The following is a 17,578-nucleotide window of genomic DNA, read 5'->3' on the forward strand; positions in this document are numbered from 1 at the left end:
CCCCATCCATGAAGCGTAGAAAGGATGTGATGACGCCATGTCGTATCATACGCCTTCTGCATGTCGAAAAAGACAGCAACCAGATGCTGACGGCGGGCAAAGGCAGTACGGATGGCCGACTCCAGGCTCACCAGATTGTCAGCGGCAGAGCGGCCTTTACGGAACCCACCCTGAGACGGAGCCAGAAGGCCTCCAGACTCCAGTACCCAATGCAAGCGCCGGCTCACCATCCGTTCAAGCAACTTGCAAAGAACGTTGGTGAGGCTAATGGGACAGTAGCTGTCCACCTCCAAAGGGTTCTTCCATGGTTTCAGACTGGGAACAAGAAGACTTTCCCGCCATTGCGACGGAAACTCACCCTTGACCCAAATGCGGTTGTAAAGATCGAGGAGGCGTCGCTGCCAGTCCACTGAAAGGTGTTTCAGCATCTTAGAGTGGATGCTATCTGGCCCAGGAGCTGTATCAGAACAAGCGGCGAGGGCACTTCGAAATTCCCACTCACTGAATGGAACATTGTACAATTCAGGATGGTGAGTGCGAAAGGAAAGACTCCGACGTTCTATACCCTCCTTAATGGAGCGGAAGCCCAAGGGGTAGTTGGCAGAAGCGGAATTCATAGCAAAGTGCTTTGCCAAGCGGTTTGCAATGACGTCAGAATCAGTACAAACTGCTCCATTCAGTGAGAGCACAGGGACACTGACAGGGGTCCGATAGCCATAGAGGCGGCGAATCTTGGCCCAGACCTGCGATGGAGTGACACGGAGGCCAATGGTGGACACGTACCGCTCCCAGCACTCCTGCTTGCATTGGCGGATAATGCAGCGGGCTCGCACACGCAGCCGTTTGAAGGCGATAAGGTGGTCGATTAAGGGATGTCGCTTGTGACGCTGGAGCGCCCGCCAGCGAGCTTTAATCGCTTCAGCGATCTCAGGCGACCACCAAGGCACAGTCCGCCGCCGAAGGGACCCAGAAGAACGGGCAATGGCAGATTCGGCGGCAGTAACGATGCCGGTGGTGACCGATTGAACCACTGCATCAATGGCATCGTTAGAGAGAGGCTCAATAGTGGCAGTGGAGGAGAACAAGTCCCAGTCAGCCTGATTCATAGCCCATCTGCTAGGGCGCCCAGAAGACTGACGCTGTGGCAGTGACAGAAAGATCGGAAAGTGGTCACTACCACACAGGTCATCATGCACTCTCCATTGGACAGACGGTAAGAGGCTACGGCTACAGATGGAAAGGTCAATGGCGGAATATGTGCCATGCGCCACACTGAAGCGTGTGAAGGCACCATCATTTAATATCGAGAGATCGAGCTGCGCCAATAAATGCTCAACGATGGCGCCTCGACCTGTTGCCACCGACCCACCCCACAGATGGTTATGGGCGTTAAAGTCGCCCAGTAACAAGAAAGGTGGCGGCAATTGGGCTATCAGAGCAGCCAGGACATGCTGCGCAACATCATCCGGTGGAAGGTAAAGACTGCAGACGGAAACATCCTGTGGCGTCCACACCCGAACAGCGACAGCCTCTAAAGGTGTGTGGAGAGATACAGACTCGCTGTGAAGAGAGTTCAGGACATAGATGCAGACGCCACCAGACACCCTTTCATAAGCTGCCCGGTTCTTATAATAACCCCGATCGCCATGGAGGGCGGGGGTTCGCATTGCCGGAAACAAAGTTTCCTACAGAGCGAGCAATGCAGAGGAAAGGGTGAAGGCTGATAAGTTGGCGGAGCTCAGCTAGATGGTGGAAGAAACCGCTGCAGTTCCACTGGAGGATTGTGTTGTCCATGGCTGAGAAAGGCTTGACGGGACTGGGAAGGGACATTACGCCGCTGGGTCACCTGCTGCCTCCGATTTAGCACCTGTGATAGTTCTTTCCATGGCGTCTGATGGACCGGCGAGATCGAGGTCCTCAGCGGACGCCAGAATCTCCACCGCATCCTCAGACGCTGAGCTGGAAGGTTGCGGTGGGATGGCTGCCACCGCGAGTTCCTGGGGCTGAGAGCTGCTCTTTGGTTTCTCACGCCGTTCCTTGGGTCGCACCGACTGGGAGGGCTTCACCAATTCAGTCTCCGGGACGGAGGAGGATCGTGAAGCCCTACGACCAGCCGATTGCGGGCACTTACACCACTGTCGGTCGTCAGCCTTCTCTCTGGCGGAAACCTGGGAAGGGAGGGACCCAAGGGACCCCTTGCGAGCGTGGGAAGCCGAAGAAGTTGGACACTTCTCCGGCTTAGAAGTGGGGACAGACGTCCCCGATGGGTGGGATGGTGTTGCTCCTGAGGTAGGTGGAGCAGGAGCAACCCGGTGGGTAGAGCCCCCCACTGGTGAGGGGGCAGGAGGAGTTTTACTACTCGTCGATCCGGCCACAATTGGAGAAACAGACGGGGTTAGCACAGGTGTTGTAGCAGCAGCGTAGGAAGATTTCATTCTCACAGGATGGAGTCGGTCGTATTTCCTCTTGGCCTCAGTATAGGTTAGTCGGTCCAGGGCCTCGTATTCCATGATTTTACGCTCTTTCTGGAAAATTCGGCAGTCTGGCGAGCAAGGTGAATGGTGCTCCCCGCAGTTGACACAGATGGGAGTGGGGCACATGGAGTATTGGGATGTGATGGGTGTCCGCAATCTCGACATGTGAGGCTGGAAGTGCAGCGAGAAGACATATAGCCGAACTTCCAGCACTTAAAGCACCGCATCGGGGGAGGGATATAGGGCTTAACGTCACATCAGTAGACCATCACCTTGACCTTTTCCGGTAATGTATCCCCTTCGAAGGCCAAGATGAAGGCACCGGTAGCAATCTGATTTTCCTTTGGACCCCGATGGACGCGCCGGACGAAATGTACACCTCGGCGCTCTAAATTGGCGCGCAGCTCTTCATCAGACTGCAAAAGAAGATCCCTATGGTAAATAACTCCCTGGACCATATTCAAACTCTTATGGGGTGTGATCGTAACGGCAACATCCCCCAACTTGTCACAAGCGAGTAACCGTTGTGACTGGGCAGAGGATGCCGTTTGTATCAGGACTGATCCAGAGCACATTTTTGACAAGCCCTCCACCTCCCCAAACTTGTCCTCTAAATGCTCGACGAAGAACTGAGGCTTTGTGGAGAGAAAAGACTCCCCATCAACCCTCGTACAAACTAAGAAGTGGGGCGAATAACTGCTACTGCCATCCTGAGACTTACGTTCCTCCCATGGTGTGGCCAGGGAGGGGAACGTTTTCGGATCGTACTTCTAAGCGTTAAACTGAGCCCGAGAACGCTTAGAGACTGCTGGCGGCTGGCCACCAGCGAGAGACGATGTACCACGCTTCATTGCGGGTCATCCGCCCTGATGCCACCTACTCCGACCAAGGGCCCTCCCCACGGGCGCCACCCAGCCACGGCAAGAGCCACCTGGCAGGATGGCCGTTGCCGGGAGTCCCGATACCCCAGTTGGATAGGCATCTACTCCTTGGCATACGTGGGGAGTTAACGGCGCAGGCATCAGTAGAGCGATCCCTGTGTTGTCAGGGGGCTACAACCAACAGGGTACATGGCGGCCCCACCACAACAGACTGGCTACCGTGCTGGATGTTAGGTAACATGTGGTCCATGGTCGCCGTCGGTGCAGAAAGAGGCACTGCACAGTGCAAGGTGTTATCTGCACACAGAAAAAGAGTCATGCCCAAGAGATGGAGAGCGGACAGGACTGCAGTTCAATGGTGTATAAGCTGGCGAAAGGTCTGATCGCAAGATGAACACAATGCACCAAGTAAGGCGCCCTTCCCCAATCGGCTCGCTCTTCGGAAAATTTTGAGAGATGGAGGTCAAACCCAACAGGGGACCATCATATAAGGCCGAAAAGTTTGAGACTCCTTTTAGTCGCCTCTTACGACAGGCAGGAATACCGCGGGCCTATTCTAACCCCCGAACCCGCAGGGGGAAACATTTACTGTGGATCAATCAATAATACTTTTGAACATTTCGTTTATTACTTGTTGTGTTGCTGAAGCTTAATTATGATGCTTCCGTCACTAGCAACAAGCACTATTTCTTATTTAACAGTGTAAAATAGGCAATTTGTATATAGCAAGAACAAGAATGGTCCCAGAGTTGAACCCTGTGGATGGTCAGAAGTTATTTACCCCCATTTGGATGACTCATCATCAGAACTGCATTAACTATCTAACATGATCCTTGCTTCCTGTAGTTAAATATGAAGTGACATTGCACAGCCAAATGCCTAAGACAGTACACAAAGAAATCAGTACAAAAGACTTGCAGGAAGGCTGGTTCTCAGAGAATCATACTTATTACTCCGTGTACTGAACTGTTTGTTGCTGAAGATTTACTTCATAAGATAGCCCATGCGTAGCCCAGCACTATCACCTTGAAGAATTAAATCGTCATCTTTGTCACTAGTGTAAGGTATTCCTTTCACAGATGGTAGCAATTACTGGCTTATAACCAATTTAAACACCTGTTCTTATCGAGTTCAGTATTAGAATAGACATTCTCTGGTAGAAATTAGTCTCCCATGGAATTGCAGCCCAATAAACATACTAACAATATCTCTGCAAACAGCTACTCCTCTACTGAGCAGTAGAGTGGTATGTCCATGATACAGTCTCTTTTTCAAACAGACAAATTTCATGAAGCCTTCTGTATCCAAAGATTCATGTTCCTGTGTTACATTTATCAAATGTTATTGTATTTGTTGTACGTAGCTGAGTATACTACACTCCTGGAAATTGAAATAAGAACACCGTGAATTCATTGTCCCAGGAAGGGGAAACTTTATTGACACATTCCTGGGGTCAGATACATCACATGATCACACTGACAGAACCACAGGCAACAGAGCATGCACAATGTCGGCACTAGTACAGTGTATATCCACCTTTCGCAGCAATGCAGGCTGCTATTCTCCCATGGAGATGATCGTAGAGATGCTGGATGTAGTCCTGTGGAACGGCTTGCCATGCCATTTCCACCTGGACCAGCGTTCGTGCTGGACGTGCAGACCGCGTGAGACGACACTTCATCCAGTCCCAAACATGCTCAATGGGGGACAGATCCGGAGATCTTGCTGTCCAGGGTAGTTGACTTACACCTTCTAGAGCACGTTGGGTGGCACGGGATACATGTGGACGTGCACTGTCCTGTTGGAACAGCAAGTTCCCTTGCCGGTCTAGGAATGGTAGAACTATGGGTTTGATGACGGTTTGGATGTACCGTGCACTACACCAGAGGTGTACGGCCAGTGTAGGAGATCGCTCCCCACACCATGATGCCGGGTGTTGGCCCTGTGTGCCTCGGTCGTATGCAGTCCTGATTGTGGTGCTCACCTGCACGGCGCCAAACACGCATACGACCATCATTGGCACCAAGGCAGAAGCGACTCTCATCGCTGAAGACGACACGTCTCCATTCGTCCCTCCATTCACGCCTGTCGCAACACCGCTGGAGGTGGGCTGCACGATGTTGGGGCGTGAGCGGAAGACGGCCTAACGGTGTGCAGGACCGTAGCCCAGCTTCAGGGAAACGGTTGCGAATGGTCCTCGCCGATACCCCAGGAGCAACAGTGTCCCTAATTTGCTGGGAAGTGGCGGTGCCGTCCCCTACGGCACTGCGTAGGATCCTACGGTCTTGGCGTGCATCCGTGCGTCGCTGCGGTCCGGTCCCAGGTCGACGGGCACGTGCACCTTCCGCCGACCACTGGCGACAACATCGATGTACTGTGGAGACCTCACGCCTCACGTGTTGAGCAATTCGGTGGTACGTCCACCCGGCCTCCCGCATGCCCACTATAAGCCCTCGCTCAAAGTCCGTCAACTGCACATACGGTTCACGCCCACGCTGTCGCGGCATGCTACCAGTGTTAAAGACTGCGATGGAGCTCCATATGCAATGGCAAACTAGCTGACACTGGCGGCGGCGGTGCACAAATGCTGCGCAGCTAGCGCCATTCAACGGCCAACACCGCGGTTCCTGGTGTGTCTGCTGTGCCGTGCGTGTGATCATTGCTTGTACAGCCCTCTCGCAGTGTCCGGAGCAAGTATGGTGGGTCTGACACACCGGTGTCAATGTGTTCTTTTTTCCATTTCCAGGAGTGTATATTTTTCCCAATTAAGAAGGGAAATCACTCAATTCTTTGAAAAACGTTGAAAGTTCATTTTGTTGCTGTCTCGAATAGGATTAATTATAAAACTTTCATCATAGTGAAAAGGTCATTAACACGCAAGGGGCAATCCATATTGATTTACACTCATTAACAACCTCTATGCCTTGACAGACACATCCTCTTTCTCAACATAGCTTCCATTAAACTGCACACACTCGCACCACCAATGTGGTAATTTATGTACGTCCTTCTCAAAGCACTATTTTGGAGTCTCTCTCTCTCTCTCTCTCTCTCTCTCTCTCTCTCTCTCTCTCTCTCTCTCTCTCTCTCTCTGCAGGACAGGTGCTCACGGTTCTTGGACGTATGCAAAATGATGTCTGGGCAGAGGTTTTTTTACAGATCCATATAGTTGGTAACTGGAAGGGACCAAGTCAGGAGAATACAGTGGATGGCAATACCTGGAACCCCATGTAATCAGTGGTAGCTGTGGTTGTCCAAATATTGTGGGGACAACAGCTGTCATGCTGCAAGAGCACTCCTTTGCCCAGTCTCCTGGATGTTTGTTTTGAATTGCATGGTGCAACCTCAGAAGTGTGTCTACATATGCCGTGCTGTGATAGTGGTCCCTGGTTCCAGCCAGTGAATGAGGAGGATTCCACCTGTGTCCCAAAAGACTGATAGGGATTTAGTCTCTGCCTCATGGTAGCAGAGCCAAGTCTCATTGTGTCACGTGTTTGGACATGAAATGTAATAGATCCTAGCTATGGTGTTGAAGGAGATTGCTGCATATGTCCTTGCACTGTTGTGTTTGTGCTGCATTCAGGGATTTAGGCACCCACCTGGCAGACACATCCCCAAGATTAAGGTGTTTGTGAACTATGTGGTGCCGAGTGCTTCTGGTAAGTCCTGTGGCCAACTCCAGTTCTGTAAATGTGATGCACCTATTCACCTGTATAGGCTTTTCCACTCATGAAATGTTGACTGGTGTTACCACAGTCTCTTTCCTCCCAGAACTGATTCCTTTCTCCGTTGATGGGCAGTCACTTTTCCATCCATCCACCCAGCTGTTCAGTTTTTCGGAACAGTGCACTCTGTCCACATATTGTCATCAATTGCCTGTGAACTTCCACTGTTCACACCCTCCTTCCACAGAAAGTATGTATGACGCACCATGTTGATGGGAATAAATAAAATGTAAATCAACATGGGATCTCAATCGTATATAAGGAATACAAGAAGATCCAAAACTGAACCCTGTGGCACGCCATCCGTAATTTCTCCCCATGCAGGAATTATTTTTTCTCTTTCCAACACTGTCTGAGTTGCTCAGAAACCTCTCTGCAAGCTGTTTCTTGAGTGTTATCATAAGCAGTATAAACTGATTTAATCAAGTTTAAGCTTTTTTGAGACAGAATCATGATTTACGCCTTAAGACCATATGTGTCACTTACATTTTCAGCAACAGTTTTTGAAGAATGCTGATGTGAAGAAATGAATAGCACACTGTTGTGTTAAAAATTGTTTTTTTTTTTTTTTTTAGCACAACTGGTATGCTATTTCTTCATATCAGAAATGTTGTTGTTCCATTCACACTGGCACATATAACTCCTTTGTTTCTTTGAATCACATTCAAATTTCATAAAATGGTTTTTGAAAAGTTGCTAGTGGATACCCCATACCAGAGCAAAAATTGCAGTCACATTACTCTCCAGAGAGATCAGATCATGTTCAATGGGGTTGCAGCCCTATGCTGTCCTCAGATTAGGGCTGAAATGCTGAGGAGGTGGTAGCAGTATCAAATGTTGTCAAGAAGGTCATCCTGTTGCTCATCACACTGCACTCTGTCATTTTTGACAGCAAAATGTGTGAGAATCAGTGCCCCAAAGTAAGGGGTGGTTTCACTGATGCTCTTTATGCCACCCCTGAGGCCTTTTCACGTCGATTCTGAGCAGTGTTGTGTCTGAAATTTTTTCCCTCGGCTACCTATACGAAAACTTCATGAATTCAATGCTGGCTGTCATGGTTCTGACCTCTATCACAGAGACAGTAAAAGAAGGGTGAAACATGGGAAGGACAGGGTGTGGCAACCTACCTATTGTGTGACACATCCCCTGAGGCATTTGGCAGAATTTTGGTACAATTCGGTGCCATTGTGACACCATTAACCCACCTTAAAGCTTACATGAACTTCTTAGCTGTGGCTTTTTTTGCCACATTTGTTGACACCTTGCTGTTTAAAGTGTCACTGAGCCTGAGTGTAAGGATTTAAAAAAAACTGGTCCTTTAATTTTGTTGCACAGTATATACAGAAAATAACAGTGGTGCCTATCGTACTTCCCTTGGGCACCCCTGATGATATTCTGATGAAGACACACTGCCAAGGACAACATACTGTGTCCATTAGCTAAGAAGTCTTTGAGGAAGTCTTTGAGCTACTCACATATCTGGAACCTACTCCATATGCTCATACCTCCATTAACCATCTATAGAGGGGCACCATGTCAAATGCTTTTTGGAAATGTAGGAATATGGAATCCATCTGTTGCTCTTCATCCATTGTTTGCAATCATACAGTATATCATATATTCTATCTTTTCATCTTTCGCTTCTGACTTTGGCATTTATAACTGCACCATTGTTTCAGAATAAAATTGTCATAGTTGCATAATTAGGAAATTTATTTTGTTTTACCAGTTTCATCATATTACTCTGTCATCTTCAGAAATATACTACTGGTATAGCAGATGTCAGTATCTGCTTTACAGAAGCATAACTTCATGATGTGCTGAATACTGTACATATTGAATGTGACTATTATAAACACAGATGATAGTGTGCAGTGAATGACTCAAATTTATGTCCATACTTTACTATGTATAAGAGACAGTCAAATGAAAATGAGACCCATGGAAAAACTTAAGTAAACTGTTACTATTTCAAAAGTAATTTCTTTAACTTTTAATAGATGTGAGACACTATGGTCAATGCCTTCATGGAAAAATGTTTGCAGTTGCCTGCAGAACAATGATTGTACCAAGGTGTGCACTTAATCTGAAGCACTGCACGGAGGATGTGAAGGGCTTCCCAGTGAAACTTCTGCACCATACTCTAAACAACCTTGGCAACACGTCGTTCTTCCCACATGTTGCACAACTTAACTACACTGCATATTCTTGGCTCCGAATCACTTAAACATCCTCCATACAGCCCCATTCTCTCTTCCATGCCATTTCCATAGTTTTGGAGCCCTGAAGAAAGACTTTCATGGCTGTTGACTTGCTTTGAAAGAGGCGCATGCCTGGGTACAATTGTGGTTCTTAAGAAACTGCAAACATTTTTCCATGAAAGTGCTGACTGTCTAGTCTCACATAGAGATAAATATGTTGACAATTATGCTGATTACTTTTGAAAGAATAAACAATTTACTTACTTTTTTCCATCTGTCTCATTTTCATTTGACTGCTTCTTAATTATAAGATACACTACGTATTTTTTCAACATATCATGGCATTCTGCCTCTGTGAAGAATATATTGATATCTGCTACTATATAAAAAAACCTTAGAAATATTCTGAATGTAAACATATGTACAAATTAATTTGCAATATGAACGTAAAATGAGTTGTTACACATCATTACAATTTATTGTGCACAATGATCAACGGAACATGAAACTAACTGACTAACCAACCAACCAATATCAAGCCAGTGAAGATGACCAATTGATCTGTTGAAGCCAGTAAAGCAAAAGAAATTTCCTAACTGTGCAATTGATGACTGAATTTGATTCTGACATACATACCATTATGAAATTTTCACTCTACTGCGGAGTGTGCGCTGATATGAAACTTCCTGGCAGATTAAAACTGTGTGCCGGACCGAGACTCGAACTCGGGACCTTTGCCTTTCGCGGGCAAATGCTCTACCAACTGAGCTACCCTAGCACAACTCACGCCCCGTCCTCACAGCTTTACTTCTGCCAGTATCTCGTCTCCTACCTTCCAAACTTTACGGAAGCTCGACTGCGAACCTTGCAGAACTAGCACTCCTGAAAGAAAGGATATTGCGGAGACATGGCTTAGCCACAGCCTGAGGGATGTTTCTAGAATGAAATTTTCACTCTACAGCAGAGTGGGCCCGCAAAAGGCAAAGGTCCCAAGTTCGAGTCTCGGTCCGGCGCATAGTTTTAATCTGCCATAGTTGCTGAGAAAATAACAGTTCACAGTAACTCGCTCTCTGTCCCACTTTTGAAATTACTTCCAAGTTTAATGTTTCAATAAACTGTTAACTTATTTTTACTCTGTTGTATATTTCACTAGACTTTTTTTTTTTTTCAAAAATGGGTTGTGTACAATGTGGGTTTAGCACCCAAGTCCTACAATAGGTTTCTCTAAACCATTTTAACACTTCTGAACACATTTTCATTCCCTCTCCCTTCACACTACCCAAGTCACTCTTAGTGTTACAAACAATTTTTTTTCAGGTTTGTACTTTTTCACCATGTGCAAAAGATGCAGAGTTAAAATTTGAGAAGTTTCACCTGCAAGGATGAAAATTCAAAGCCAACTGAATTCCCTCCTTCCAACTGAAATATCTTACTACGATCTGAACATGTTTTACCCCATTTCTATTTGAGCTCTCCATAATTAATGTTTTTCAAGGAATGAATGCAACACCTCGCCAGATATAAATGGAGAAGTAACGTTAACAATAACTGCCTCAGTTTTGGTTCCAACAAATGAAAATTTTGACTCATATAACTTTTTAACCACGTTTTTATGTGCAGTTTGGCATTTTGCTATCAAATTTGTGTCTAGGAGTGTGGTATGAAAATGTAGTCTCTCTAGCAGTACACTCGTAATCACAGTTTCCATCCTTGACTTTAAAAAAAACATGTCTGGTGCAGTAGTAGTATTAACAGCACACCTATATTTAGCTGTTTTCATATGGTCCTTAATATCACCCCTTCCTTTATGTGCAACAGAAATCTCTTCAGTACATAATGTGCAATAAACATCTTCATTGTTACTGTAATTACACTATTTAAAAAATTTATATATCTGTTGCAAGTTAACACTGAACACACACTTCCTTTTGCCCATTGCTTAGTACAAGACAAAAAACAAATAGAGAAAAAAATGATCAAAAATATTTAGACAAGTTACTTCACTTATGAAAACACACACATTGCCCCTGTGGTGTTGCCAAATAACTAACAGTTACCAGAATGAGATTTTCACTCTGCTGCGGAGTGTGTGCTGATATGAAACTTCCTGGAAGATTAAAACTTTGTGCCCGACTGAGTTTGGAAGTAGGAGACGAGATACTGGCAGAAGTAAAGCTGTGAGTAGCGGGCGTGAGTCGTGCTTCGGTAGCTCAGATGGTAGAGCACTTGCCCGCGAAAGGCAAAGGTCCCGAGTTCGAGTCTCGGTCGGGCACACAGTTTTAATTTGCCAGGAAGTTTCATCTAACAGTTAGCATAAAATTGTGACAGAAATGGAGGCCACATCTCCCCCACCAACATCAGCACATGCTCTATGGTTGGATGAGTGGCACAGCCATAAGAGATGTTTAAAAACACATGTTGAACATATAGGACTAAAATTTAAAAAAGAAATCCTCCTCAGTCATAGAATTCTCAAATCCTGGACACTTTTGCAACCCCAGACAGCGCTTAGTTAAAAAAACACCTGGCCGGTCTGGGCTAATCCCAGACATACTCTTTCTGCTTCACTTCAATGACACCTACTGCATCTAGATTTCGTCCTTCCACATCATCTTACAGTTTTCTAGCTTTCCTATCAGAGTCAGACTTCTAACATTCCACACTCCTGCTCGTACCCTTTTGTTGTTTTTCAGTCTTTTGCTCATTGTCATCTCCCTTTGGTAGTCTCCTTCCAGAATGTAGGCTAGAGATACTGCCACACTTTTCCATTTACAAGTACCATGATCTGTGGATACACAATTACTGTCTATAATGCAGCGATTTCATTTACACTTGGTGTGTTTCTAATGCTCAGATACCAATAAGCCAAGTTGGTTATCTCAGCTGCCTTTTCACTCTGACAACATTAACTGCTTTCCAAGTCTCAAATATATAAATGACTGCTATGTACATAAGAAGCAAACAGATTGCAGTGCCACTGGTTTGAGTGTGTGTGTTGTCTACACCACTACTGTGGCAGTTACATGCTCAGCTTTCCATGTTAATCATTTTTTTTTTATGCAAGAAGTTGCTGCTGTCTTTACTTGATAGATATAGAGTAAGCAGTCAGCAGTAGTCGAGAGTCTTTTCAGTGATACATTTACACAAAAGTGTGGTTACTTTAATACTTTCATCTGCATCTGCTATCCTCAGTTTCTTACATTCCTTTGATAATTCATTGAAAATAATTAATAGTTCCATAGGAAAGTCTCTGCTATAACTCAGAATTCAACATTTGGTTGTTCTGAACTAATGTACCCTCCAGAGTCAGAAGGCCAAAATTTCAGAAATTAAAGTAATAGATGGCGGTTTTGTGGACCCTAATCATTCACCTTTAATTTTCTAAAATTAAAGTTTTTGTTCAATCCTTGAGTGAATCAAGCACTCCAGAAATATAAAACTTTTATATGCATTAGTCGTCATGTACTTCTGATAATATACAAGCAAGGGAATGATGTTTGTCATATGAAAAATAAATAAATAACTTTAGTTGTGTTTACTGACAACTGATTTTCTTATAATTGTTTCTATATTGGATGTACATCGTACCTACAATAAGCATCCAGCTAAAACACATTTATATTGTATCTAATCATTAATCATGAAATGCCTTTGAGACTGCTGCCATTGCAATTAGGAGGGGAGTGGCCATTCATATTTGCATATCAAAATTATTTTATGAAGCTTCTTCTAACGTACCTATTCTATCGACGATTCATATGACGAATAAATCACCAACCATATTACATTGCACTGTGATATTTACGGTATAAGTCTGGGAACCGTATAAGTCTGGGAACCGGCTAGTATTTGCCGGAATATCTCAGAGACGTTTTTCTCGACTATGTCACCCTACATTTCCCATCTATGCACATTCGCGTATGACAGCATTCAGAGATGTGGAAGGATGCTGAAGTTCACTCACAGTAACACATAACTGAAGAAATTGCCTAAAATCTATGTAGTTAACGTTGTTGGGGGCAAAGGTTTTTCAACATATATTTACATAGTCATTCATCTACCTGGGGAAAATTAGTTAATTCAATGTATTTACTGCCTTTTGACAGTTAACATGATCGATCTGGCAGCATAAATTTTTATGCTTAGAAAACTTTTAAGAATCACCAACACGACATCCTTCCCTTGACCTTTATAGCGTCTAATAAGAAAGAAATCACTCTAAGATATTAATTTGCGAGGTGTGCAGCAATATCAAATACCTGTTTGGTGACTGTATAATCGTGTCCATCCACATACAGTTGCACCCATTCGCTACATTTCATTGCTGTTAATGAATACGAAGATGTAGTTTCTACGCTTACCTTCTCACGCGGCTCATCGTTGTTGTTGTTCGGTCTAGTTCACTTCCACACGGAACACCAATATTTAAGCATTGTAATCTGCACTGTCAGCCTGACATACGAACAGCCCCTCCCTCCAGATTTGTAAACACCAGACTAAAATAAAATTCATGCGCACTTGCGTTCAGCTACTGGAGCTTACTTCGGATGACAGTGCCGAACGGTTACGAAGGCAAGCGAAGCTCCGAGGGGCAGATGACGTAAACTGCAGTTGCAGTCGCCAAGAAAATTTGATATGGCTTGACGTGAGTGATTGATTATTACGTGATGCCACGGAGATACTGATTTGACAGTACAGCTCACACCAGATAACAGCTTGACTTTACTTTTATTAATAACGGCTAATATTTCTGACCTAGAGGATTGCGTAACTAAAATTGCGATGTCATTTGTACCGCATTTACAGTCATAACAATCCGCCGCTAATTCTAATGACTAAATAGCGACCAAGCGAGGTGGTGCAGTGGTTAGCACACTGTTAGCATTAGGGACGACGACGGTTTAAACCTGCGTCCAGCCATCCTGATTTTGGTTTTCCGTGATTTCCCTAAATCGCTTCAGGCAAATACCGGGATGGTTCGGTTACTTTGAAAATGTCCGACCGCCTACTTTCCCCATCCTTCCCTAACCCAATAGGGCCGATGACATCTCTGTTTGATCCCCTCCCCCGAATTAACCAACCAAGTGAATAGCGCCCACTGTTGTTTGTATATGTTTATCTTTCATCCATCCGTAAGCATTTCCACGTCGTCCTTTCGTATATGTGTTCATTACAATTGGTATTCTGCATCGGTATGACAAGATATACTTCTCAGGAAGATGCAGCTGTTTGAACCATCTTTCTGTGGTATTTCTGAAGACATTAAAGGTCACAACTGCTTACTTATTGTGCTTATCACTGCAAACTAACTTAAACCATTGTTTGCCCTCTGCTAATTTCCTAGCGATTAACAATGCCTCTATGACAAAGAGGAATATGTTTCTTCAACAATGACTAAACAAAACAAATCATGTTGAGAGATAGACGAACAAAACACATCTTTTGTCTTCTGAAAAGAAGTCATTTTCCATTCGCCGGCAAAGACTTTCCGACAGACATGTGGCTGCATGCCCCATGGATCATTTGTACGATAAATCGTAAAGGTGTGGAATATACATTCTACAAATTATTTTGTAAATGTAGCTACGTTCTGAGCACTTACAAGTGTTTCTTTTTTCAAAAAAATATTCGTCATATGCATACATTGTGTGGAGGTGGATACTTCGTGCCAGTAGTCACCATTTCCCTCGGGCATGGGTGTGTCCGTTTGTCAAAAAAATGGTTCAAATGGCTCTGAGCACTATGGGACTTAACATCTGTGGTCATCAGTCCCCTAGAACTTTGAACTACTTAAACCTAACTAACCTAAGGACATCACACACATCCACACCCGAGGCAGGATTCGAACCTGCGACCGTAGCAGTCCCGTGGTTCTGGACTGAGCGCCTAGAAACGCTAGACCATCACGGCCGGCTGTATGTTTGTCCTTAGAATAATTTAGGTTAAGTAGTGTGTAAGCTTAGGGACTGATTACCTTGGTAGCTAAGTCCCATAAGATTTCACACTCATTTGAACTTTTGTTTTTCATTTCTCTACCCATTAAGGAGCAGGGGTAAGCTGCTGCCTGTATAACCTGTTCCGTGCATCGACCCGTTTTAGCTATTTTTCTTAGTGCCTACGCGAGATATGCGACAAAAGCAGTAGGACTGTTGCAATCTTCATCGAGTACCACCCATTTAACGTTACCCAACAAGATTTCGCGAGACAGACAAGATGGAACAGAGAGCGACACGTTTGACTTCGGGATCGTTTATTGTCAGTGCGAGAACGTCACGGAGAGCTTTACTATTGAAATTCCTCGAGAGTATGTTTCGGGACAACATATTGCTTCCTCCGACAAACTTCTCGCGAAATAACAACAACTGCAAAATTCGATAAATTAGAGCTAATACGGTGGTCTACCGACAGTCACTGTTTACACGCACCATTTACAAACGGAACAGTGAAGGGGGGATCAGATAGTGGTACCAGAAGTAGCCTCCGTCACTCAGTGTCAGAAAAAATGTGTGTGAAATCTTATGGGACTTAACTGCTAAGGTCATCAGTCCCTAAGCTTACACACTACTTAACCTACATTATCCTAAGGACAAACACACACACCCACACTCGAGGGAGGACTCGAACCTCCGCCGGGATCAGCCGCGCAGTCCATGGCTGCAGCGCTTGAGACCGCTCCGCTAATCCCGCGCGGCACTCAGTGTCAGGTGGCTTGCCGAGTATAGATGTAGAATGTTTATTACAAAATGGTTCAAATGGCTCTAACCACTATGGGACTTAACATCTGAGGTCATCAGTCCCCTAGACTTAGAACTAAGTAAATCTAACTAACCTAAGGACATCACACACATCCATGTCCGAGGCAGGATTCGAACCTGCGACCATAGCAGCCGCGTGGGTGCATTAAAATTTTTGTGGATAAATAAATAATAAATTTCCTCTGGCTCTTAACAGCGTGCAAATATTTTCATCGCGTGCTATTTCCGTGACGCGCTGAAAACCACTGCAAGAATTTTTTATAAATGTTGAAAATTGCCAAATTCATAGCTGGCAAGGAGGCTGGAGAACTGCACAACCCTATCGTAGTTATTGCAGACGGCGCACGGACAACAGGGCGGGCACCTAGATTTGGTTAACGGCGAATCGGTTAACAGATAACGCGGCACAACGTGATCGTTATTTGTAAACCGAATTTCAGATTCCGTTGACAGTTTCTCTGACACAGTTGTCCAAAGTGGCTATTCGCTCGATTTGCAATTCATTTAATACTCATAATAATTTGCATTTGCCTTTGCAGTGTCAAAAAAATTGTTCAAATGACTCCGAGCACTATGGGACTTAACTGCTGAACTCACCAGTCCCCTAGAACTTAGAACTACTTAAACCTAACTAACCTAAGGACATCACACACATCCATGCCCGAGGCAGGATTCGAACCTGCGACCGTCGCGGTCGCGCGGTTCCAGACTGTAGCGCCAGAACCGCTCGGCCGGCTTCTGATGGTGTGTGCCACACTCATAGGTTCCTGGAATACATGACGTCGCCATAATCCCAGCAGCTAGCTGTACCTGGTACAAAATACGTGGCCCAGTCGCGTTAATGTGATCACCGCCTATATTCGGCGTCGATGTGCGATAACCACAAACATACGGCAGGTGGCAGCACTACCAGTGGAGCGTATACAGGGTGTTACAAAAAGGTACGGCCAAACTTTCAGGAAACATTCCTCACACACAAATAAAGAAAAGATGTTATGTGGACATGTGTCCGGAAACGCTTAATTTCCATGTTAGAGCTCATTTTAGTTTCGTCAGTATGTACTGTACTTCCTCGATTCACCTCCAGTTGGCCCAATTGAAGGAAGGTAATGTTGACTTCGGTGCTTGTGTTGACATGCGACTCATTGCTCTACAAGCACATGAGTACGTAGCATCAACAGGTTAGTGTTCATCACGAACGTGGTTTTGCAGTCAGTGCAATGTTTACAAATACGGAGTTGGCAGATGCCCATTTGATGTATGGATTAGCACTGGGCAATAGCCGTGACGCGGTACGTTTGTATCGAGACAGATTTCCAGAACGAAGGTGTCGCGACAGGAAGACCTTCGGTGACCGATGGATTGGTAGAGGCGGACCAATTCCATGGCCTCCACGCTCACCTGACCTCAACCCACTTGACTTTCATTTATGGGGGCATTTGAAAGCTCTTATCTACGCAACCCCGGTACCAAATGTTGAGACTCTTCGTGCTCGTATTGTGGACGGCTGTGATACAATACGCCATTCTCCAGGGCTGCATC

General features: G+C 45.2%; 1 protein-coding gene across 1 annotated transcript in view; it reads right to left on the reverse strand.

Annotated features, from left to right (window-relative positions):
• Positions 1–13,993, reverse strand: part of LOC126297531 (sulfide:quinone oxidoreductase, mitochondrial) — a 74,123-nt gene extending 60,130 nt beyond the window's left edge. Inside the window, exon 1 of the mRNA XM_049988439.1 lies at positions 13,643–13,993. Coding sequence (XP_049844396.1) covers positions 13,643–13,659 — 17 coding nt within the window. The 5' untranslated portion in view covers positions 13,660–13,993. The remainder of the gene's footprint in view (positions 1–13,642) is intronic.
• Positions 13,994–17,578: the final 3,585 nt, after the last annotated feature.

Source organism: Schistocerca gregaria, chromosome X, assembly GCF_023897955.1.
Source record: "Schistocerca gregaria isolate iqSchGreg1 chromosome X, iqSchGreg1.2, whole genome shotgun sequence".
NCBI lineage: Eukaryota > Metazoa > Arthropoda > Insecta > Orthoptera > Acrididae > Schistocerca > Schistocerca gregaria.